Source organism: Vanessa tameamea, chromosome 28, assembly GCF_037043105.1.
Source record: "Vanessa tameamea isolate UH-Manoa-2023 chromosome 28, ilVanTame1 primary haplotype, whole genome shotgun sequence".
Lineage (NCBI taxonomy): Eukaryota > Metazoa > Arthropoda > Insecta > Lepidoptera > Nymphalidae > Vanessa > Vanessa tameamea.
The window spans coordinates 3,418,298-3,444,701 of record NC_087336.1 but is presented as its reverse complement, the minus strand read 5'-3'; the positions used below and the strand labels follow the sequence as shown (position 1 = coordinate 3,444,701).

General features: G+C 32.5%; 3 protein-coding genes across 7 annotated transcripts in view; 1 reads left to right on the top strand and 2 right to left on the bottom strand.

Annotated features, from left to right (window-relative positions):
• The window catches only part of LOC113391816 (isochorismatase domain-containing protein 1-like), a 456,430-nt gene that overhangs the window by 280,187 nt on the left and 149,839 nt on the right, over window positions 1-26,404 (bottom strand). The gene's annotated exons all lie outside the window — the stretch shown is intronic.
• On the bottom strand, window positions 2,933-6,244 carry LOC113391781 (LHFPL tetraspan subfamily member 2a protein). The gene is made up of 5 exons (XM_026627855.2): window positions 5,927-6,244; window positions 4,749-4,867; window positions 3,975-4,085; window positions 3,466-3,579; window positions 2,933-3,242 (listed from the first exon to the last, which is right to left on the bottom strand). The coding sequence occupies exons 1-5, from the start codon at window positions 6,100-6,102 to the stop codon at window positions 3,100-3,102; spliced, it is 663 nt and encodes a 220-aa protein (XP_026483640.1). The 5' UTR covers window positions 6,103-6,244; the 3' UTR covers window positions 2,933-3,099.
• The window catches only part of LOC113391779 (cullin-1), a 42,347-nt gene continuing 22,664 nt past the window's right edge, over window positions 6,722-26,404 (top strand). Inside the window, exons 1-2 of one of the 4 annotated variants that reach the window (XM_026627848.2) lie at window positions 6,722-6,966; window positions 10,977-11,199. In XM_026627848.2, the coding sequence (XP_026483633.1) occupies window positions 11,134-11,199 (66 nt within the window). In that variant the 5' untranslated portion in view covers window positions 6,722-6,966; window positions 10,977-11,133. Of the gene's footprint in view, window positions 6,967-7,051; window positions 7,252-7,347; window positions 7,515-10,976; window positions 11,200-26,404 lie in introns of those variants that run through there. The other 3 variants (XM_026627849.2, XM_026627850.2, XM_026627852.2) reach the window with 3 other exon arrangements.

The window sequence follows — 26,404 nt, the reverse complement described above, 5'->3', positions numbered from 1 at the left end:
ACTGGTAAAGCCCTAATAGGTACTCGTACCAGGCTACATTATATAAAAAGTTACACCCACTAAAAGCGAAACTTTCTATACAATATACATTTTGAAAAAAAAAAGTATAAACGTAACAACGACTTGACCGTCAATGAAAGCTTATAAGCTTATTTTAAATTTGTCATCACTACTGCAAACTTAAAAAAAAAACAAATATAGAACTGCTTGAAAAAATGCTTATAATGAGGATCCTTGTAATCTTTTAATTGAGTCACATATTTTACTGTGATGTAATAAAACGCCTTTATAAATTGTATAATTTATTTATTAATAATGTCTAAAAATACAGACAGTAATAATTATAAAAATAATCTTACACCTACAGCAATATTAAAAATGTATATTTTGTATAATAAATGCAGTATTCAGAACGAGTGAATATTTAATATGTTAAATATAATCTGTTGTATAAACTTAAACTGTTATGTTGGCTTACAGTTGTGTTGGTAACATTTAAAACCGGTGTCAAGCGTAAAAATCACAATCGAACAAACGATTCAAATATTCGTCTATAATAAAAAATTGTCTTTGTTGTATTTGCAGTTGAATCACTTAGAATTTTGAGTATTAGTGCAAAACATTCATTAAAAGTAAAACACACCTCGTATAAAAGAACCATTAGTACTAGTGGTGCCTCCAGGATCGGAATTGCTATTCAACTGGACATGATGCTAGCATTCTCGCCAACATTCCAAGAGGTCATGATTTGTACAGTAACTATTATTAATTTTAATTGTATATTTAAGGTTAATATTAATAATTCTTATGCCCTCTCCTCTACACTCCATACACAACTAAGTCAGTTTTTTTTTTTTTTTATTTTTCGCTTGGGAAAGGCAGAAGTTTAGCCATCCTCATCTTATAACCTATTAGTATTGAGCACAGACTATAAATTTAAAAAAATATTATTGACATTATTTATCTTTTGAATTATACAGTAAACAAAATTTCAAATCGCTTATATACGTCATTGATATATTTAATTAATGTATAAAATGTTATATATTCTGTTTTGTTATATGAATAGATTATTTTCCACTATATACTATATTAATAAAATTAATCTATCTATAAAAAATATAGTTTGTATATTATATAAAAATAGTTTAGTAGTGGTTAAACTTAGTCTAGTTTAAAGTATCATAAGGCAGTATATGGTATTTTAAATGCAAAAGTGGTTTTGAGCACTTTCGTTTTTTTTAGTATATAATAATAGCACAGGTATTAAATTATAATGCTTTACAAATTTCTTTTACATTGCAAGAGTTAATAATTGTTTTAATTATTGAGTACATTATTAATCATAAAATCACTTTTGCCTAATCAACTTAAATATATTTTATTTTACCATAGGAATCGAAAATAATTTAGTTTTTTTTTCTATATTAAAACTAAAATACAACCAACCATTCGAATTTTAAAGAAACGAAATAAAAATAATACTGTTTTTTTTTTAAACAATTAAAGCCAAATATGTTTTTCATCTATGGCAAAGACGTACAAACAATAAAAAAAATATGGCAAATGCTCACTCTCCTAGACAATATAATATTATATATATTCTTATATGTTAAAATATAATCTTAAAAACTATGTGAGTATTACAAATTAAAAAAAAAAAAAACGATTTCTTTGATATCCGTGACTATAAAAAAATGTCAAGTTTCGAATCGAATAAAAAAATATTCAAATATGGAAGCCATTTTCAGTCTGTAAAATTGAGATTACAATTTTTAATGAAGTCATATCATATGAATGCACTATATTTGTGTCCTCCTTAACTTTGTAGTATAATATATATTTGAAATACAACCGATTGTTAGGATAGATGGGATTTTATTACCCGCAACAATAATATGAAAAAATCCGCGCGTTATGAGAATGAGATCGATTTTTTTAAATTTAAATCGAATATAACAGTCATTCATTCAAGGTGCGTTAGCAAAAAAAAATATCGAAATAATTTTACGACTCTCGCAAAACTGAATAGGCACTGTGTATGCAGTCGTTGTAGGTTAAGGGTGTTAAGGGTGTTTGTATGAATGACTAATCACCTACAAGGATAATTTCACGTAATTAATTTAAAAAAAAAATCACCCAGTAACTAATTACGATCATATACACAAACAATTAACAAATCGTCTCTCAAGTATCAACACGGTTTTGCTAACGCTACCACTAGCACTCGTATCTCAATTCCCAAACGTCGCATCTCTTTCTGATAACGCGCGGAGTTCATAAGAAAAAGTTCATGATCAAACTATCTATTTAAAAAAAACAGTTATTTAGGACGGATTATAGTGGATTTTTAACCGAATAAATAATAATTGTACCGTGTTTTGCAGAACGTTCCAACCTAGACATTAAATAAATCTTGTGAAGATTCAATTGAGAAATCCATTTTTATAGTGACGATAAACCTGTTCAATTAAATATGTATATAACTATAATATTATGCATATTATTCTAAAGGCATTTTTTAATGTCACAACTTTGCTTTACTCATTTAAATGTGCTTCTGAGTTGCCACATTTCTGCACAACACGGTCCATATAGTCCCGAAAATGTCGTATAAGGCCGAGACAACAGACATCAACCGCAATGTTGGATTAAAAAAATCACCAAGGATTTACAAGCGGTCACGTGAGGACACTTAACAGTTTAATTGGACTTGAAGTCTTATTCGAATTGTTTTTTTTTTTTATTAAACTATATCGATATCGTCGAGTCTTATAATGTTTTAATTTTAAGTTATCAAAGACCATATGTTTTATCAGTCAAAATTATTTAAGGTCAATCTTATGTATTTTGAAAAACTGTTATACTAATATCCAAATACACATATGCAACGAGCAATACCATTCTGTGAGAACTCACTTCGTATCTCACTTGTGAAATGTATACCGACTCACCGTACGCTATTTTGATCCTTATACACATGAAATTTAATAATTCTTACAATCAATGTCGCTTAACGCTTTATGGAATTTCAGGACGGTGAGTTTTGAGTTGATTCACGCAGAATAGAACTGTAGGGTTATAATTGATTCGGACTTATCAGACGAGACATATGAGCTGTTTCCCTTCATCCATCTGGAACTGAACTTTATCTGAGCTAGCTGCTTTGTCAGCGGTCTTGGATAATGCACTGGCCAGAAATACTTGAGCTACTCCTATAGCTGTCACGAAGAAGGCCCATCCTGTAATATATATAAAAAATCGATCTGTTAGCGATTTGTTTACTTTAATTTAAATCCACTTTAACCCCTCGAGCAATTAATTAAAAGCCTATGTCCTTTCTGGACTCGAGACTATCTCCATACCAAATTTCATCTAAATCGGTCCAGCGGTTTTAAGCGCGAAGATGTAACAGACAGAGTTACTTTCGCATTTATAAAGTTAGTATGTCCTGTCATATATTACCGATCGAACATTCTCCTGGTATATACGGCTCCGAGTAGTCACCGCAGAGACGCTTCACACGGGACGCGCCCCAGCCCCACGGGTAGAGGAGAAGGCCCAAGACTCCAAAGAAACCTGAAACAGAAAGTACTTTTAAATAAAATAAATATTTACAATTGGACAAAATAAAAGAACCCAACAAAATACCACCATATAAATATTTACAAACGAAAAATTGTGTGCATAATTTATTTCCCTTGAAATACGTCTACATATCAACCACGCGAAGTGGGGGTTACGTGGGACTCACCAGCAACTTGATAGAAGATATAACAGAATAATAATAATAATAGACAGAATAGAACTTGATAGAAGGACTTGATAGCACTCCCGCTTTAGGACTAACCAAGGCTTTGACAGGTACCACAGGAGCAGTTGTTTAAAATGTGCTACGAAACAATTAAATGAGGTATATAAACATTGTTATGATATTTAATGAGCATATTAAATAAAAACACCAAAATGTTCACCTCCCAAAGCCTGAGTAGCTCCTGCTAGAGATATCACGCTCTTCTTAAACACCGACTGCACACAACACGCCAGTACTCCAGCTAAAACTGTTGAAAACTGTATCGCTGCACCTTGAATGAAAAAGAAATACTATACAGAATTTCTCATAGATAACCATTTACAGAAGGAATACTGATGATGATAATTATGTTATCCAGAGGCCATTATCAGACGAGATCAGCCAGCTGAGCGGTGCATATAAAATTGTACAAGTGTCAGCAAACACAAGTGCTTTATCTAATCCCTGTCTTATAATACTAATTGAACAAGAAAGCTGACGTGACGTGAAGCAGCGACAGGAACATAGACTTTATGTTCTTTTGATGAGTTTATAATTATTGAAAACCAATAAATATATGTACTAACAGACCCGACCAAGTGTTGCTGTGGCTTCGTTATTATGATTATATTCTATGTTGATATTTAGCTATAAACCTTCTCTGAAACGCATTGCAACAGAATGTTACAAATTTATATATTCAGAGGTTATTGAGTGATGCGCGGCAAAAAAAGAGCTATCGTTTTATAGATATATTTTTCTTATTATATAAATAATATATATAGCAATGAAGTACATATGTTTTTGTATCCAGCATACATGCAGGCATAAGAGAGTGTTTTATGAGTCAGTCACATCAGTCAACCCAGTGATTGAACCCAGGTCCTAACGGCATAAAAATCTAGCTACTATATAAATGACAGTAATAATTCACTCAAAAGGGCATTATACTTACATAGAGATAAGAAAAACAGTGCAGCCTTCCATGGTTTAGGATATACAGAAGAATCAGTAGCCAACCCATACAAAGAGAATGGTGCACAGTTGTAACGGTCATGTTTCATACGAATACATCTGAAAAAATAAATATAAATACCGTAAACTCTATGTATCTATTGTATAGTTTTTATGTAAAAAAAACATTCCAGGAAAATTCTCCTACATCCTAATATTATAAATACAAAAAGTTTCACTGCTCAACCAAGGTTTATAAAATTTACCATATGTATTATAATGTGTACAGGAATATACCACGTATAACAACAGGACAAAAGTCAAATATACAATATTTGACATCAAATCGGTGCTATATAATTGGTCAAGAGCTTGATAATTCTGGTGTTTTGAATATCAATGAAGCTGTTATTGGAACTTTCAATTAAATTAAAGTGGATATAAGTAGTTCCGTTTAAAAGTGTTAAATATAGCTGAGTTATTAGTATATTGCATGTAAATTAAAGGTTTATCTATATTTCTTCAATTGGAATAAGCAATAGAATAACTAACACCTGCCCTTCCCCCTACCCACCCCCTCTAGCACGAATGGTATTATATGTGAATTAACGGTCAGTTAGGAATGGCAATAATGTTCATTACAGTTGCACAAAAATTTTAATATCCACTTATTAGTACCAGGTTTATATATTAGTACCAGGAAATCATAAACTATAAACAAGTTTAAAAATATATCATAGACTTTATTTTGGATTTTCTTTTCATATCAGACAAACTGTATATTTTTATGTAGTTTATCTTAATTTTTAGTCAGATTGTGTGTTGTGTAGAAGATATTAAATACATTTTAATGAATTTTGATAGTGTCTTAAACTACATATAATTGTTATTCTAGGAAAGAAAAGCACATCAAAAATTTTAAGTTCCTATATGGATACTTTGAGTCAACTGGTGAATTGCCAAAATTAAAAATTTTTGAAGGTAATACAATAACTTCTATCAATTCAAGTTTCAGACTGAAACAACATACGAAATAATTTTAAAGTAATATTTAATTAGTACAATTTTTGTAGTTTTTATAAAAGTTATATCTATTCAAGTTCGTTTACAATTTATTAAAAGGGTTTTTTCAACAATGTATACTAAAACTTAAGATATAAAAATATCAATAATACAAACCGGTTATATATTCCTACGCTGGGTACATAAAACTTTGTTGTATTGTTCTCGTTTAATACAACAGGCTGACCTAAAAGCCATTTGGGCGTCATTATACCGGTTAAAATTAGCATGAACGCTACTAAACTTAAAAGCAACCACGCAAGACTACGCCCGGTAATAATTACGTAGCACATCGTACAATAGGGTGTTACGGTTGTTGTTTAGAAGATATTAGCACCAGTTTAAGCCAGTTATGGTAATTTTTAAGTCTATGAATACATTAGTAAATACTAAATATACAAATTGTGGTCTTGATGGATATTGGTTAATAATGTCATTGTCAAGCAATTTATTGTCAATGTCAAATTGACATTTTTTTCGCATGTCAATTGAATATACAGAGAATAAATCTGAGGAATCAAATCGTAATATTCAATAAAATATATAACACAATTTCTTTATTATTTTATTTTAAGACCTGCTTCTAAAGACCATCGTTCTATATAATGATATCCAAAAAATTAGATGATGATATGTTAGTTATATAATATGGAAATAATTAATTACAGTTTCAAGTTAACAATTTATATTTGCTTCTTTTAGTAGCATAAATATAATATATAGGTCTATCTACATAAAATTAAATATTACAACAATAATAAATTTGTTGGATTTTACATCGTTCCATTACTTCTAGCAGTCATAAATAAATAGATTGCCAATAACATATATTAATTTTAGTAGTAAACTATTTAAATTGAACGCAGCTTAAAATATTTCTTTGAGCGTCACCTAGCGTCAATAAACAGTAATCAATATCGTTTTCTCGCACTGTAGCATGTTCGTGCTCTTTCTTATATTTCTTTTCATTTGATGTGATTTGACTGCGTGAAATAGTTTTTAGAAACAGGGCCTATATAAACTAGATTTCACAGCAATGACATGTACTAATCTACAAAAACTTACATAAAAGTAAATGAAGTGAATTATTAATTCGTGAAGTGCTAGATTTCAAACAAAAATGTGGTCGATGACAGTGTAAAACGGGTGATCACTACGTAAGTATAATGAAACTAAATTTAGAGTTAACCTCAATTCAACATTATTGACGGCTTGTGAGACCTACTTCACTTGGTAGTATAATAAAGCTGTCAATTGACAGGTAAATTCAGGTGTACAGCTAAAGTTAAAACTTCGTCGAGTAATGAATCAGTGTAATTTAACATTTTAATTTTTATAAAATCGTTATCTTATTATAAAGAAAACTAATTAATGTGTAAACGGTGCCATGACAGAGATTTCTTAAAAGGAAAACTGCGGATTCGTCACAGATGCGTAAGGAAGTAAAAAAAAACACGATTTAGTTTGCCCTTGTTGATTGCAAAATCTCGATTCCTTTGTCAGATGTTTTATACTTTTACTTTTCCCTCTTCGTAATCATCGTAGATACCATATAAAGTTTCCCGCTAATTTGTTCTTTTTTTTCTTAAAATGTGGGTAGAAAGTTGAGTTTTGTTGGGCATTTTTACTTTTTCACAACAACTGTCGCTGTGTATATGTTAATAGGACGTAGTTTATGGTTGAGTAGGTCTTTAACTGTTGTTTGGTGAGTTTTTACTGTTTTTGTTAGAACTTGAAATGCAGTTAGTGTTAAATCTTGACATGTTCTCATTTTGAACTTGTGTAATCATAGTTATGTATAAAACAATAGCTAATTTTATATAACATGTTTGTTGCATATATATTTTTTTAAATAGAGCACAAAGGTATTATATGTTTTTTTTTAAATATTTAATATAACATACTTAAGGAAACTATTTTTATATATAGCTTATATTTAATGATTATTTAAATATTATTTTGTGTAACATTTTAAGTAAAATATATATTTTTTTAAATAACCCCTAAGACAATAACCATTGATAACTTTCTATTAATAAAGAAATGAAAGATATACTATTATTATCTATATGCTCTTAATTTATATTATACAAGTTTATAATATAAATATTAATATATTAAAATGTCCAACGCAAACAAGTGAGTGACAAAAAAAATGTATCCACTTTGTAACCGTGTGGTTGATGCTTCTTCTCAAAGTGGAAGGAAGCTTTAGCCCTACAGTGGCATATTGTAGGGATGTGACTGGCTTAAGATATCTTAACATATGTATGATAGTCAAAAGTAGTCCTGACATTGTTGTTGTTACAACAATGATGAAAGAGTCATTGTTAGGTAACTTAATAAATATTAATATAAAAATATAAACCCAAAATCTAGTTTTTATATACTATCTGTACTTAAATGAAAATCATTTGGTATATAAAATGTGTTGTCTCCAAAACTGGCTCAAATTAATCGCAATATTTGACTGGTTTTTGTGTGCAAGCCCATCTGGGTAGAAACCACTCGCTCATAGCATACTGTACAGCCAAATAGCAATACTTAGTATAACTGTCTTCAGGTTTGATGGTTGGAAGCCAGTGTAAATACAGGCCTTACATAATATCTTAGTTCCTAAAGTTTGTGACCCATTGGCAATGTAAGGAGTAGTTAGTATTGCTAGACAATGGCTATGGGTGGTGCCCACTTACCATCAGACACCTTTGCCAGTCTTGCTAACTAAATTAAAAAAAAAAAAACTGAATTTCAAGTAAAAGCTAACTGTTGTGTGTTATGTTGTCATGACAGTAGTAATAATAACTTATGTATATGTTGTAGTTCAACCCTTCTTCATAAGCCATACTAATGTATAATGTATTGTAATTTATACAATAATAACTTAGTAAGTTTATGTCTCTAACTCTTAAGTTAAACAGGTTTTGGTAAAACTTGTATAGGAAATATGTTTATACATTTTGAAACTTAGTGATTAATCAGAATGCAATATACATTAAAATAAACTAACAGGCTTTGTATTCATACATCAATCCATCAACAAGATTATTTTTTTAAATAATGTGACTTATCTGTACCAATAAATGAGATATATTTGTAACTGAAAACATAAACAATGCACATAAAACATATATATATTTGTTTGTTTACAACATTGCTTAAATTAGCTGACTGTTTAAATGACAGTCTATTATTATATATGTACACTAAGATATTAATCAGTCACGAATTATCTATTCATCTAGAGCTCAAGAAGTTAGCAAACAAAAAGACAGAGTTTAAAAGTAACTTAATTATTTAAAGATAACTCAATATATACATATATTTATTTATTACATTACCTTAGATATCCTGGATCAAATATTAAAATGTTACAAGCAATTCCAAGTTGTTAGTATTCTAAACTATTTATAATAAAATATGACACTCATTACGTTTAATATATTTACATAAGAATTGACTGAACAAATACAAATAACAAAGTAAACATTCAACATTTATAGAGCGAAGGATATTAAGATGAGGAATGCTGTAAGTGACCAGCAAAATACACCCAACTTCTTAGTTCAAAGTCCATAGTATACTCTAATTAATGTTATTATAATTTATTAACAACTGGCTAGACAGAAATATGTATGATGAAAATCTAATCATAATTCTAGCACCAGAGATTAACCAACCCTCTCCCCCTACATTCAGTGTACAAGATAAAATGTAAAAAGCATTAATTATTGGTACATATGTTTTGTTGAAGTAATTATAATGTTGTTCCTGTTAGTAAATTAAAACTGATTACTTCCTTTCAAATACAAGCAACATTCATTTATTATAATATATGTATGCAATTATATATTGCAATGATTAAGTATTATATAAACTTTTTTTTAATTAAACTGTGTTAAATTACATAAAATCTCTAATTGTCTTTGTGGTTTTCACTAATGTTTTAGTGTTATGACATAATTTAAGTTTTTTTTTATTTGTGTGGTTGCTAGTTGTTTCTTCTGCTTTTTTTCTTTATGGTTAAAATCTCTTAAGGTGCCAATGGTCTATGTCCAGAGGTGACCATTCACCATCAGGTGGCTGGTGTTATTGCTAATGTTATTAAAATGGATTACATTTTTTTATCATGCAGCCTGTGGCTGTGTTCCTATGGTGATATCCTACCTATTTTGAAGTCAGCATCGTATCAAAACAGCATGATAATAATTTGCTAGACTTCAGCTGACCTGACTTCAACTTCAATTGGAAACTTTGGTTGATGGCTTACTTTCCGGTTATACATCCGTATGATCTGTTTGTGGGATTTGAACATAGTCCACTTTTAAAAATCCAATCGTTTAAGATCGATCTCTATTCTATTCCGACGAAACCGAAAGGAAACCAATTAGTTAACTATTTCCAAAAGCCCGAATGATAGAATTATGACCCGTATCTCGTTACAGTGTAGCTTTTTTTTATCACGAAGAGATTAATGTTGATTTAAGTGTTGCTCACGTAAAAAAAAAAATAACACCAACTACTGAATTGATCAAGTTTAAGCCGTTGATCCGGTTTCAAAATATAAAACTACGTGTTGATATTTGTAATGGAATTGCACGTTCGTACGGCGTTGATAGTTTTAATCAAATTTCAATTTTAATAGTCAACGTTACAGCAGCTATTTTTAATAAGAAGCGAAATTATTCAAAATGGCGTCTATCGTGCTCATTACTTTAACGAATTTGACAGGTCTATAAATACTGACATCTCTTTCTTATGTGTGGGGTTGAAAAGAATAGCCAGTATCAGTGGTAGGTCAGAAAGTAGTCAGAAATTAGTCCATAGCTTAGTCACATTATGCATATAATAGTTTTCCTTGCTGGGTAGAGCGGTTTAAAACGAACTAAAAAAGGAACAGTTATTGTATATTTATATGTATGCATCCAAGGAATGCATGATAAACCACAACACATTTTATTTGCCTGTTTTAAATCTGTTCTATTTACATTTTTTTTAATAAATTTAATGACAGAAACGCCAAAGTACCTATGTAGACATAGTACATACTTTTTTCCTTTTCCTGACCATCGATAAAATGTGTTTTTGTAGTACATATTCCAGTCCATGAAAATAACAAGACGAGAATAGAATGTGCAATATTGAATGTTTTTTTTTGTTTTTGTTTCAGGAAAGAACCATTGTGCCGAAAAATAAATCCTGACGCAAAAAAATTATGTTATTGTAAATAACATTATCTGTGATCTCGAAGTGACATAGTATTTTTATTATTTTTTTTATTGTATGAATCGTGTTCAGCTTTAGTGCAATTCATATATGACGATAAGATGAGTTCGATGAGTTCAAACAACGTAAGACCGCAGCTTCCCTTGCGACAGATTGACTTGGATCAGGTAAGATTTTTTTTTTATTTATTAAGTACACACATATTATTTACTAAAACTGAGGCTGCACGGTGCAATACTTTTGCCTTAACAACAGTAAAATAGGCTGCACGGTGTAATACCCTTATCCTGATAAAAAAAAAATGCTATATTTCAAATTTGAATTTGGATAACTTTAAATGAGAACATTGGTAGCAAATGAAAGCAAATATAAATAGACATACATACATACATAGATTATAAATGACGTATTGTTTCTAATATTAGAAATGGTAAAGCTATTAGCTAAAACAATACTATAGAATTAAGATACGCTTCAACACGTGTTTCGTGTGTACGTCTGTACGTGTTAATATTAAACTTATAGTATCACTCTGATAATATAGTTACTATCATATTTTTAACATGCATATTATTATTTTTTATTTGTATGCGTGTAACTGAACTCACTTGGCGTCTTACTCGTGAATAAATGAAAACCGTCTTAAGGTGATTTATGAACCGCTATTTTGGTACGCGTATCCTTTAAGTGTGACAGTGTTCGGTCATTGGTCGAGATTCGACCATAATCATTATTTAAACTTCGAGAAAAACTGTTTTCATGTTTCGATGTTTTTTTTTTAAATTGTACTGTTATTTCTTAATGTTTTTTTTTATTGGTAACCTCTAAAGCTGGTCACTAGATTGCATAACCTAACAAAAAACAAAGGAAAGCGGTTGAAAAGCTTGGGAGAAAATGGTACTGAATTATTTGCCGGTTTTATGTATAAAGATTTGGAGCTTGTGTACTTTAGGCTTCATACCAAATCTCATCAAATTCGGCTCATTAGCTTTGCCGCCTCAGCTCAATACATAATTTCGCTTGTATAATATTACTATATATGAAAGAAAATTGGCGAATGAGCAAATGGGTCACCTGATGATAAGTGATCACCGCCCATAGACAATGGCGCTCTAAGAAATATTAACAATTTTTTACATAGCCAATGCGGCACTAACCTTGAGAACTAAGATGTTATGTCCTTTGTGACTGTAGTTACACTGGCTCACTCATTCTTCAAACTGGAAACAACAATACTTAGTACCTACAGCTGTCTGGCGGTGGATTATCTGATGAGTGGGTGGTACAAACCCAGACGGGCTTGCACAAAGACCTACCACAAAGTGAGGTAAAATGAAAATGTGTATAGGTGGTATTGATCAAGAACTGTTTGTATTGCATAATAAACCATGGAATATGTTGGTCGAAGGTTTGTTTTTCTATACTTCGTCAATGTCGCATATTACTTTCTGACATTCACGATCGTTATCCGCGTTGGGTAGAGTTTGTTCTTAAATAATAGCTACGCAAGAATCGTTAAGTGAGATTGCGCCCGAGGTCTTTCCCGATGAAGAGTTCTTGGTTTATAATATTACGTCTTAAAATAAATTACTTTAAATCCTATTCGCTGATTTTCGAGATTTAGTAGGAATACTATAAATTGTTTCAATGTAATACACCTCCTCCATACACCTTTGACGACCTCCGAGGTCCCGGGTTCGATTCTCGGCTGAGTCGATGTAGAAAAAGTTCATAAGTTTTCTATGTTGTCTTGGGTCTGGGTGTTTGTGATACCGTCGTTACTTCTGATTTTCCATAACACAAGTGCTTTAGCTGCTTACATTGGGATCGGAGTAAAGTATGTGATGTTGTCCAATATTTATTAATACAAGAGGTTCCTTCATGTTTTATTCAAATGAATACTTGAACTATAAGAGCGGGAATATATGCTTTAATATTTATTGTAACAGAATAAGGAAAATATAATTCGTTTTCAATATTATTCGCTTTCAAAAATTTTCCAAGGTCACGAGCACTCAATCCGTAGCTAAATTATATTTGTAAAAATCCTGTAACGTCTCTATATTCTTGGTCCGGTCTCGGGTTGTTTTTAGTGGGTAATCGGTCAGAAGATTCACACGCCCCCGATTGCAATGCATTCATCAACGAGAAAATAAAGTCATGTCTTAAATTATCGATTCAGCGGCTTAAAATAATATAACGAACATATGGACCATTCTCTTGTATTCATAACATTAAGTAGAGATTTACAAATAAATACCTTCGAGCTGTTCGTTAAGTGTCATTACAAGGGACATAACATTGGCGATATTAGGGTTAATATTTCTTACAGGGCCAATGACTGGGTATTTTTGCCAGACTATTTAAATAAAAAAAAAAAAGTTCTTTTCCGATGATATAAAATTTGGATACACAGATACATAAAAATAACTGCAGTAGTATAATCTTAATATGTAAAAATTTGTATTGCACATACCCAGATTGTGTGTCTTGTGTCTCTATCAGATTGGGCTGTCTGAAAGAGATGGCTAATAACCTATATGTCCCAACACAACTACTTTTTAGTCCTGTAATTTTCCATATAATATATTTGTGGCATACAACAAAATAATATCCGACCGTTTTACAACACATTTTTTTAATTCGTATAATATCTTTATGTATACAATAAAATATATATGTACAACAATTGTCCCACGTATATAGTTAATTACATATAATTATCTGACCACCGTGGGACCTTACTTGTTATGTCACTCGCGGTTCTAAAAGGCCCACCATTAACGGTCTCACTGATAGACTTATGACGTTACGTTATTCGGAGGGTGCAAAGTAAAACGATGGTTTAATCATTTCCGTCGTCATCGATTTGACATTCGGAAGAAAGGGACAGCATTCTTTCACTAAGCACCCATTAAAATATTTTTAAATAAAGACGTTTAACTGTTTACAAATAAGACGAATGCTCTTAACTTTCAGTATTCAACTTCGAAAAATCTTCGATGTACTGACGTACAAGAAATCGACATAGTTTATTATTACATATTATGAAGTGTCGATACTAGAAAGACGCGTTTAGTTAAACCTGATAAAGGACTGTCATTCCTCATACTAACGTTGCTGATTATTTCAATAGTCGTAATAGAATAGAATGCCTTTATTAAAACGCACGGTGCTAATGGCAGGCAAAAATACAACAATAACTTACACAATATTTTTTTAAAAAAAAGAAGAAAATGTGTGACGTCACGGTACGCAACCGCTAGGCTTATGTTGGCAAACATAATGCCACTCGGGTTCTCGAGTAGGTTTCAATGATCGATTTGTATGATTAAAATTAAAGACCTTAACATAAATTCAATGCAACGTTTGGACGTCAGATCAGATCAGCAGTGCGGTTCTGTATGAAATCACTTCGTATCTCACTCGTGAAATGTTGACAATCGACTTTCAGTAACACGCTATTAAGATACGTGTATCCTATAAATTTTGTATTTATTCTAGTCAATGTCGCGTATAACCTTCTGAAATGTCACGCTCGTGTTCTTCGGTGAGATTCGATAAATCATCATAAGCGTATATTATGTAAGTATATTGCCGTTACCATGATTTAGAAGATGCACGAAATTGCATTGCACCGATTCGTAGTTGTATGTTTCGACCCTAATAGCCTTCGAGTGTAATGTAACTCAGATTATGAATGAACATTATAACATTTAAGTATCCTCGTTATCAAAATAATATTTCGCTGATACATCCAGTTTGGTTAATAAATATATTTAATTCGCATGTTACGAAAATGATAACAACGCGTTTAGCTTGATAAAAGATTAGTCGTGGAGTACTATATACCTAAACGTAGCAAAACTGGAAGCGAAAACTAAAAATGAACTACACACCTTCACTTGGTGGGATAACGTATGGGCACCGCCCACTTATCATACTGTTGTTTCGATTTAAAAGTTGTGTATGTAAATTGTAAATACAGTCTCAATGTCTGTTTACCTATTTAAAAAAAAAAGTCCTTCTACGCGGCTTACAGTAGAATGAGCTGGCAGATATGGTAACGTAAGGAATAACCATTTTTCCGTCTCTTTCTATCTTTCTTTTATACAAAGTTTAATATGGCCCTGTGGTTAGAACGCGTGCATTTCAACCGATGACTGCGGGTTCAAACCCAGGCAAGCACGACTGGATTTTCATGTGCTTAATATGTGTTTATAATTTATCTCGTGCTCTGCGGCTTCAGCCGCATGTGTATCCACCAACACGCATTGGAACAGCGTGTTGGAATATACTCTATACCTTCTCAAACGGGAGGAGGCCTTAGCCCAGTAGAAATTTAGTCGCTGTTACTGTGTATAGATTTTTTTTAAACTTATATTTGATTATGTGCCATATATATGGGTCTTAATGTCAATTTTGTTTCTTGTAATTTAATACATATACTTTATATGTCGAAATCAATTTCGTTCCAATCGGGTATTGTCCCACTCCCAATCCCACGACACATGTATTTTTTTTATTTTAATGTATCACTAGTCATGCTCGTGATAAACTTACAGATACACTTAAACGCATTCTCTCAGCGGCCGGATTATACTTAACGGTTAAATGTTGACACGTGATTTATATAGTGGAAAATCAACGAGAACGTAGAAAGAGGTCGAACATTTAAACGACCTCCATTCGAGTTTGTCTTCGATATCGTTCAAATGTTAACATAATCGTTCATTATATTTGGGACTCTTAGGATATTAATATTCGATTTTTAAAAGTAGAGTTTAGTAACAGCCTATTGATGTCCCACGTGGTAAAACAATCAATGGCAAAAGGGTCAGTTAAACTTGGAAACTAAGGTGCTACGTTCTGGTGCTTGTAATAACACTGGCTCACTCGACTTTCAAGCTGGAACAAAACACTACACTAGTAATTCTTGTCTATCGATAGAGCAGTTGGGGGGGGGTATTTATAATATCTTTCATTATTCCTCGTCCCTGAACTTAGATCAACTTAGCAATTAGTGTAAACGAAACTCGGTAACATTGTTCATACTACGAAAAATGTTATATATTGTAGGTATATAACAAAACCTACTTTGCCCGGTTCGTCACCAGTCTTAGTCGTCTATAGCTTTCGAACCACAACATACGTAAAGATAAATAAACAAAATTTTACATCGAAATGACGCGATATTATTGGTCGAGAGCTCGTATAGATAATCTAAGATATTCGTTATGGTTTCGCGAAGAAATTGCAATGTTTTAAATGTTGGGGATACTCTTACCGGAAGATTGGAGGCGAAAATAAAGCGGATATATGTATTTAAGTTTAATATTACTGTATTTTAAAAATAGATATATTAATCAAGGACTGTTTGTAGTGGACAATATAGCCCAACTGTTTTAAAATTCCTTCGATTGGTATAGGCTATAGGTATTTTATTGTATCCGAATCAATAGTAGTTTTAACTTTGACTACGTATTAAATAACTATCTATCATTAAATAAATAAGTAATATTATTAATGCTAAAGTATCTCTGTGTGTTATTGCTGTCTATATTCTTAGCGTTCACGCACACTAAGATATCTTATTAGCACAAACGTCATTCATATACTAGTGCAAGGCGATAATAGTTTAAAGTTAAGGGGCGCGTCTTTATGTTTAGGCGGACGTGCTTATGGACCACCTGATGGTAAGCGTTCGCGACTGCTGGGAGCTAAGATGTCCCTTGTGCCTGTAGTTACAATGGCTCAGTCCCCCGTTAAACCGGAACACAACAATGCTAAATATTGCTGTTTGGCGGTAGGATATCTGATGAGTGGTTGGTACCTAGCCAGACGGGCTTGCGCACAGTCCTGAAACAATGTAAATTTTTATTTGTGTTTATTACTGGTGACGGGAAATTGAATACTCGTGTCTGAAACCTGAGTTTTTATCTCGATAATTATAGAACTGTGATGCGTTAGATATTATTATGATTTGTGACGTTTATTTAATTAGATATTTGCTTGACGTAATAGAATAATAATACGCGTCTAGCGTAGACGATAAATTTTTCAAAAATATATTTTCAATGAATTATGAATCTTTGTTGATGAAACGAGTTGTTTTGAATGATTGGCAATTTCGTAATGGAATGTATTGTAGTCCATTATTGGCGGCCCAATAATTTTGGGGTTAAGCTTCTACTGGATCTCTCCCCCCCCCCCCCCACACATCCCTAAAATAAAATTGCGTCGTCGGAAAAACGCAAGGTGAAATGTAACATTTCAATGGACTATATATCAAAATATACGTTTTATTTTATTAGTTTATTCGGAATTTTATTTCAACTGAGAAGAATTGCTCATAAAAAATAGTTTTTTTTTTTTATATTTCGTAGTAAAATCAAGTAGTAATATCGACGCTGTTTTTTAAGTGTGGTAAGTGGTATATAATGTGGTAGCAATTAGTGCTAATCCGTCTTTGTAGATGAAGGGAACTGACTTCTGTGTGTGGTGGCTCAGTATTACTTAGCAAAGATTGAGAGACCAAAAAAAAACGATAAAATCGCCGTGTCTTGTATCGTATCCAATGTATTTTGTAAAATGGTAGGTTATTCATCGCTATAAATGAAAACAATTGTACTAGGTATAGCTTCAATTCTTAGATTAATGGCTTTTAGTTGTGCCACAGGGCACAGATTGTTTCGCCAATGTCACGTAGGATGGAGAAGACACGAAGGTGAGATTGATCGGTATGGTTGAGATACTAGGTATAGCTTGCTCTGGACCCTCTCTGACAACAGGTATATTCAATCACTATGACACCATTTATGATTTTTCAACACAAAATAATTTTTTTCGTTTATACTTTAATTGTTTTCGTTTCGTTCAGTTTTTGAACCTACGACTTTTATTTGAAATAAAAATATTGGCACCATACCATTTCGCCATCACCATATAGGGTTGTATGTGTCGGAGGATGATTAATAATTGGAATGTTCGAGAAAACCCTGAGGATATTGCGAGATCGTAGATAATTAGACGACGATGAAAACATTACTCAATCTTAAACATTTGTCTGTGCAATTGACTCAATATGGGTGGTATCCGACTGTGTTAACTCTGACTCTATAATGTCTTGTCGGACTGTTTAAAAAATATAGAAGGCGTAGCTTCATGTCTCGTAACGCCGAAGGCTACCGAAGTTTCGAATATAACAAACAACCTATTTTTAATATATCGTGTTTCTCAATATCAACAATGTCTATTAATCCGTATTTTCGCGAAAAATTTAATTATCAAATCATCCTACGTACGTACGACGTAAATATTTTCGTTAGGTATTTAAATTACGTCATTAATCATAATTGCGAATGATCGTCGCGCGGGCGGTATCATTTCTGTGACCCAGATTTCGAACAATAATAAATTATTTGTATATTTTACAAATACCGTTCGTTCACGAAGCTGTATATATCATTGTTTGTATGAGTGTAATGTTTACGAGGTTATTTCAATATACATATATATGTATGAATACTTTTAAAGTAACATTGTTTGCAGATAAGTTTGTTTTCAGTTACACACACACACAAGCGCGCGCGCACACGCACACACACGCACGCACACACACTCATGGACGTCCAAATTACAAACATTAAAAAAATCAATAGCTTAACGATATACAGGCTCAGCGATAAAAAAGCTGGTTCGATCCTGATCTCTTGGAATATTAATACACATATATTAACACACATGAACACTCTTATACACACACGCAAAAGGTTTCTAATACAAGGTTTAAGATAAGCTGAGTAATAACTTGGAATACGAGAACTGGGTCTTGGAATTGTTCAATTCATTGGTTTTATTATCTTTCCTTGAATTTTGCTCGAAAACTATATATACTATACGCCTTTATAATATGCTAAGAATATATGATTAAAAGACAATCTGCCATCAAAATAAAATTGACGTCCAATTTCTGAAACGAATTAAGTGAAATTAACTGGTTAAATTTTAATTTGACTGCTCATTGGTCGCCTATAACGTCACGGACTGTCACCAACCAATGATCATTCCGGTTTAAGCTTGAGTTTAGAATCGAAAAAAAAAAAAAACAAATAAGACATTTTTCATCGATGTTGGTATAAGAACGTCGCGGTAAGAAAACCGAAAGAAAAACTGATACGACTTGGGAACCTTCAAGAAGAGAGCCTACACATACCTTAAAGGCACTTGCAAGTGTTGCAGAAGTCCATGGGCAGTGGTAGTTTCCAATAGGTGAGTCTCCTGCTCGTTTGCCATCGTTTTCGCAAAGGAAAATGATTGTTTAGGGTGGATGGTATTTTCCGTAACGTTTTTTCTTTTTTAGTATTTGGTGTTAAGTTAGCTCGCTACTAAAATAATAAACTTGGAACCAGCGATGTTTAAGCCACTTGATAATAAGTGTAACATTTTCATTTAAAGTAAAATTTCGGGAGACTTGAGATCGCAAGATCCGGCATTATCACTTAAATTTATCAAGTGCCGTTAAAATGACACGATACCAATTTTTGGCGAGATAATTAAAATTTAATTGGAATTATAATTAATTATCAGCGATCTTTCTTGAAGAATAAATAGCTAAGAAAAATAAAATATAGATTTCCAAATATTCGTGATTCGCCTTGATTTCGCGCGGGTGCAATTTAGTTACGTTTTAGAACTTTGTGTTAGGGCTAAGTTTAAGTCAGTCTGGGTAGGTACCACCCATTCATCAGATATTCTTTCGTCAAACTGTAATATTTTGTATTGTTGTGTTCCGGTTTAAAGGTTGAGTGAACAGGGGGGTCATACCAACTAGGCTCACTAGGTTAATGGCTCATTGATGTCTATACGTAATGGTAACTTACCGTGGGGCGAACTATAAAATGAAAATAAAGAACTTAGTACATTTTGCCATACGATACGAGTTCGCGTTTAACTGGCTATAAAATATCTTATAACCGTGATGAATATTTAGTTTAACACCTAGAAACGAACGAGTTTGAAACAATGGCCTCGTATTGTAGTGTGCAATGTAAACAATAGTATCGAGAGGTAGTTTAACAACTAACAAACACACTTTCTAGCTTTAATCCATTTACTAAGAACGACTTGTTTCATTCACTTGTAAGTTTACGTTCATTCTTGGTTTAAATTTAGAATTTACATAAATAAACGGTTTTAATCAACTAAAATTTAAATGTTTATTTGATCGCTAACAAAATCTGGAAAATGATTTTAAACTTCCGATTAAGTATAGATTTTTGCTCGTACGATTTCACTGTCAAAATGGAAATTCCTGTTTTTATTTAAACTTGACCTATAAAATATTGGATTATATAAATGTAGGTGAATCTTTTGTAGGTCCTTTGCTTCACCTTCAGTCCTTTACGTGCTTTCTGAAACGAAGATATTGTGAGATTATGTAAACAATTAAATTAGGAAGATTGTAATATACGTTGACTAAGCAGTTTAAGTCTATCTCTCCTCTTTGATTGACAATATTTACAGAGAATACTGCTCACCTTATTCTGTGCACTCCAATTTTTAACAGAAAACCCCAAAAATTTGACTGGTCTGTTACGGCTGATATCTCAGAATGTTTTGCTTCACCAGCCAGCTGTACCTGTCCAGATAGATCTTAAGCTCAGAATATCTCTTCTAACATCTTTATAATTTAAGTTTGTTACATCCAAGTTGATAACAGGATGCACCTGAACACGGTTCAATGATAATAATCAAACTAGAATTGGTTATGCTAAGACGACATATTATGTTCATAAATGCATCTTGCTTTGCCGTAAATAGAAACACGACTATGTCGCCTGGGAGTTGATTATCGTGTAGCTTGCGCGTATCGTCTATTATATATAAACCGGAAATACAACCTTCGAATTAGGAATAGAGCAAATAGAACTTGAGGGCTTTGTCTTGTACAAAGTCCGTTTGATTATGTACCGCCGACTCATCGAATATTCTTTCGCCAAAAAGGAATATGTGCTTAGTATAGTTGTGTTCCGGTTTGAAGCGCGAGTGAGCAATCGTAAATACAGGGTTAAGGCATGTAAATTCTTAGTTTCCAAGATCGGTGGCGTATTGGTAAAGAATTGTTGATATTTCTTACAGCGCCAACGTCAACCGCAACGACCGAGTGATTCACTTGTCATTATGTGTTATGCCATATCAATAAAACCTATTTTAATTTCAATTAGTAATATTATGTCTGATGTTAATTACGCCGTACGGACTGATTTCGGCTACGGCGGTCAAACTCAAGGACAGAGAACACACTTCCATAAAAGTAGTGCAAAAGTGTGTGAATGAACAAAGGTGCAGTTTTTATTCCCTCGGTCTTATAATCCGATGGGACGGCAAATCCGACAAGAATAGAAGGAGTTCTGGCGCGGAATCGAAGGCTCACACTTCCAACTCCCAGAGTCTGGACTGTTACTGAGAATTTTTCAAAGGAAAAACTCAATATTTTTTTGGAGTTTGAACCCTTGGGATCTGCGGCCGTACCCACATCTAGCCACAAGACCAACGAAACAGTCAGATATTTTATCTTTAATGTTTAATTACATACATTGTTATCAAAGAATCTTTTGTAATACTACCAAAAATGATATTTGCGTCGTTTGGCAATGATTTCGAGTGTTATAGCTTTTCAAAATAAGACGCGATTTCCGAAACGTTTGGCCTGAAATGGGGTTGTTTTTTGTTTTACCCCATTGACCTTCCACGTCGATCCGTCTGCGTCGCTATTAAGCTTGAACTAGTTAGTACGAAAATAGCATACAGGGAAAATGCATTCGTATAGAAGCGTTAATAGCTAAGTCAATAAAATAGCTGACTGATGGTTAAAAGGTCATTTTGCAGTATAACATATGTAACTCTTAAGTGAAACACTAAAGACTTAAACAGGTTTACTTTCTACGTGTATTAAAAGAAAGAAAATTTTTTTTAGTGAATTACACTTCTGTACATATATAACCTTAAGATGAACGTAGCGGTGCTTTCAAAGAAACAAAAAAGTTCCTTAAAAGTATAATCGCTTAGGTGGATATTATAATCGAAAGACCTCAAAACTGATTGTCAATGTTTTTGCAAGCTATTTGTGAAAGACTCGTAAGGACGTTTATTATTAAGAGCACAAATCTCTTAATCCGAACCTCTTAATCGTACTTGATGTCGAAAAATGTTTCATTAAAGTAGGTTACAATATATGAAACGTCATTTATGTAAATATAAAGGTATCACCGGCTCTGATTTTGTACTGATAGGAATCGGCCAGAGACTTCAGTATCTTTTATAATAGAGAGTAGACTGGACGGCACATGGACCACATGATGCTACGGTCACCACTGCACATAGACATTGGTGATCTAAGAAATATTAATCTTTTCTAACATCGTCAATGCTCGGCCAACCATAACCCTTCAAAGTTTAACACAACAATACAATACTCTATCCCAACCATAAGAGGAGAAAAGCCAAAAAAAACAACATTTGACAGTAAATTGACGCGATATCATTGGTCGAGAGCTTGATTAATCTATGATATTCACTATGGATTTGCGAAAAAATTGGGTTTTGAACGTCGACGAAACTGTTAACGAAATTTTGGAAGTGAAATTAAAGTGGAAATAAGTGGTTAAGTGTAATAGTGTTGTACTATACATAAAGATATATTAATCAAAAACTCTTAGTAGTGCACAATATAGCTGAGTTATTAGCAAATCGCGTGAAATACGCAAATCTAAAGTTTGAGTATAATTAATCCAGCTTCGATTGGAATAGGCTGTAAGTATGCTGCTTGGCGGATTATATGACGATTGGTTTGGTAACCGGAGGGTGTTTCACAAAGTTCTACCACCAATAAATATACAAGGGACATAACATCTTAGTTTCCAAGGTAGGTGGCGCATAGATGCATGTAAGGAATGGTTACAGCGCCTTTGTCAATGGGCGGTGGTGACCACTTACCATCAGGTGGCCCATATGCTCGTCCGCCAACCAATGCCATTAAAATATATATATATTATAATATAAGCCTACTGAAGCTTGTTCAAGACTTTCTCATAAAATCCTCTAAAATAAGGGCGAACTATTTTAAGTAATTTAATTATATCTTAAGTGTTAGTCAGTGAAGCATAATTTAACGACCGACAGATGAGAGATGTTTGTTTTTTGATTTTTTTTAAACATAGTGTAATTTTATCTTGCATCTTAAGCTGTATGATATTTTAGGGTTCCTTATGCTGATTTAATTTCTTTTAAAATATTATGTTGTTCTTCTGAAAGACTTTTGTAGTTGGTGAATTATGGGTTTAACAAAATTAGTTTTGTTTCTTTTTTTTTGTTGATCATTGAAACGATCAAAATTGTTGTTTAAATCACTTGGGAGGTATAGTTGGTTGTATATAAACTACGAACCGTTCGGTTCCCGTAGATGAAAAGTATGACGTTTAATGAGCTACTACAAAAATTACGTATGTGAAAAGTGTACGTCTGTTTGTAAATTGTATTGCACACAATTACACAGGTCAGTCAGTAGTATCTATACTAATAATTTAAATGCGAAATTAACTCTGTCAACTCTTAAACCGCTGAACCGATTTAGATGAAATTTGGTATGAAGAACAAAATGGGGGTGACGGTTTGTGTGCTATTGGTAAAGTTTTAAATAATATCGCGCGTGTAAAACCGCATGTTCAGCTATATTTAAATTAGTAGGATTATAGTGTTTTCGTATTGCTACAATATATATTTATATTAGTAATAATTGTTTAATGAAAAAACTATTTTATTCAAAAAGACTCATATAAGCCGACTCATATAAGTGAACAATCTAATTAGTTACTATTTTATACCAATTTACATACATATATTAATTGTTTGCTTTTCAAATATGTTATATTAACCTTTACACTTGTTTATGTTCGTATTGTAAAGTGTTTGGTATTTTTTACCATTAAAAACAAAACAGTCATTCCTGCGCATAAAATTTTGAATTTCTAATAGTCAATAACTAGTATACATAGTATATATCCTAACTAGTTATATATATATATATATATATATATATATATATATATATATATATATATATATATATATATATATATACATATAACGACCGGAGATCATTGATGTTTATATAAATAATGGAAAAAAACCCAACTTGGAGCTTTACTGGTGTGTGTAAACTAATACATTGAAATGTATTACGGTATATTCATTTTATACATATATATCCTTAAAGTTAGCTAATGAATTAACATTAAACATATTAATTTACTATCTAACCGTCCCGGCTATTTATTATGGTTTTTTTTTTAAGCGCAATGGTTTACGTTTATGGTGATGTAAACAGTCGCAGGATTGATCCTTACCCCTTGGACTGTCGTCGTCCCCACTCCTAACACAAGTGATAAGCTTAAAAGGAGGGGTAAATAGGAATATTAGTAAAATCTTAATTAATTTGGGGCGATGATCCTATTAAAAAAAAACTCCAGTAATGAGTATCTTATAATTAGATATCTGCATCGATAATTAAGACATTCGTCGTGTCTTTTAACACTTTAAACGTTGACAAGGCTTTAATTCGATTTTTTCCGTTATATACATAACGATCATAATTAAGTTTGTATGTTGAAGTGACGTCACAACCGCGATATTGAATTATATGTAACTCAATACATCCTACGACCTTCCATACGTCAAGAGTATAATGCTTCGTACATAAAACCATTTAGTATTGTAATCCAACGTCGACTATGTGGGCGTGCAAGGCGTATTGCACGAGGGGGCTATTCCGACAGTCGTTTTCAACTTCTCTTCTAAAAATATTGTCCCTTTATAGCTTATCGTAGCGTTGTCGTTACCGTTCAATCGTGTCTATAGCATATTCCAATGGAAGTAGGAAAAATTATAAGCAAACCTTAGATTTACGTATTTCATGCGATTTGCTATATACTCTAATAACTCAGCTAATTTGTGCACTACGAACTAAGACTTTATGATTAATATATCTTTATTTATAATGCAACACTATTACACTTAACTACTTATCTCCGCTTTAATTTTACTTCCGAAATTCCGATAACATTTTCGTCGACGTTCAGAACGCCATTTTTTTCGAAAATCCATAGTGAATATCATAGATTAATCAAGCCTTCGACCAATGGTATCTATATTATTTGGATTTTTTCCTGTTATGGTTGGAATAGAGTATACAAACGCAACGATCCAGCTTCGGTTCGGTCACGTCGGAATATTATCGAGATGGTATCGTAACCGATGTAAATAAGTGGAATCGGCTCTCAATTAAGATTAACCTGAGGTTAATTTTTGTGAGGAATAGTTGAAGTTGTATCGGGAACATCATTACCTAACGTATAACGTTAGCAGAATTGTCCCCCCTGATCACTAGCTAGTGATCAATAATCTCCTTTTGTTTTTATCGGCGTTAAACGGTACTGCATCGCCCCCGTGGATCGTAGTGTCATTTGATCTGATCTAACATATCTCCAATATGTTAAACGTTCGTATGTTAGATAAATATAATATTATATTTACTTAATTCACTTACCGTCTATTCTACAAGCTTTGTGATCAATAGCTTTAAGCAATTTAACTTTTTTAATGATTAGTAATTGAACATTTTTGTGATGTTTCAAATAATATTGTATCAATTGCTAATATTGATTAAGGGCCTGGTGACCTGATGTAAAGGATCTGCCTTTTTTGGTACCAGTCTCCGTAGATATTATGACAATGTACTGAGCTGACACACACTTGTCTACTACTGGAGTGATAAATTCGTTCATTAATTTAAACGGTATTATAAATATAATGACTTCTTAAATCGCCTCCGGCCTTTTTTAAATAGAAATATGACTAATTGTATAAATGGATAGAATAATAAACATTTAAATAATGTGCCCCGCTCAGTTTCTTTCGCCGGTTCTTTTGAGGTCTGTGGTGTTTTTTTTCCGATCCTGTGATAATTTTTTTTCTAGACCATCAATAAGTAAGCGTAATGCTTCATATTCAATACAGCGTTTTGTCAAATAAATGATCTATCTAACAGAAAAACCTAATCTGTATCGCAACGATCGATTCTGAGATTCGCTCTTACAAACAAACAAACTCCTTTGCTTTATAATATAGTATGGATAATTGAAAAAAAAAACCAAGATGGTTCAGTACACACAACGTATTAACAAGTAGGCAGACTGGCAATTGGAACACCTGACGGTAAACGACCTCCACCGCCAAAGATTGCCACTACTAGAAATATGGTTCGACAGTGCTCCGCTAAACTTGGGAACTTTTAGCTATGTCCTTTATGCCTGT

What these genes read in the sequence shown, in the direction of transcription:
- LOC113391781 (XM_026627855.2), bottom strand. Translation starts at nt 6,102, where the DNA reads ATGTGCTACGTAATTATTACCGGGCGTAGTCTTGCGTGGTTGCTTTTA. An exon ending in ACTGTTTTTCTTATCTCTAT is followed by an intron (nt 4,086 to 4,748) that starts GTAAGTATAATG and finishes TTTTCATTCAAG; the next exon opens with GTGCAGCGATACAGTTTTCA. An exon ending in AGCTACTCAGGCTTTGGGAG is followed by an intron (nt 3,580 to 3,974) that starts GTGAACATTTTG and finishes TTTCTGTTTCAG; the next exon opens with GTTTCTTTGGAGTCTTGGGC.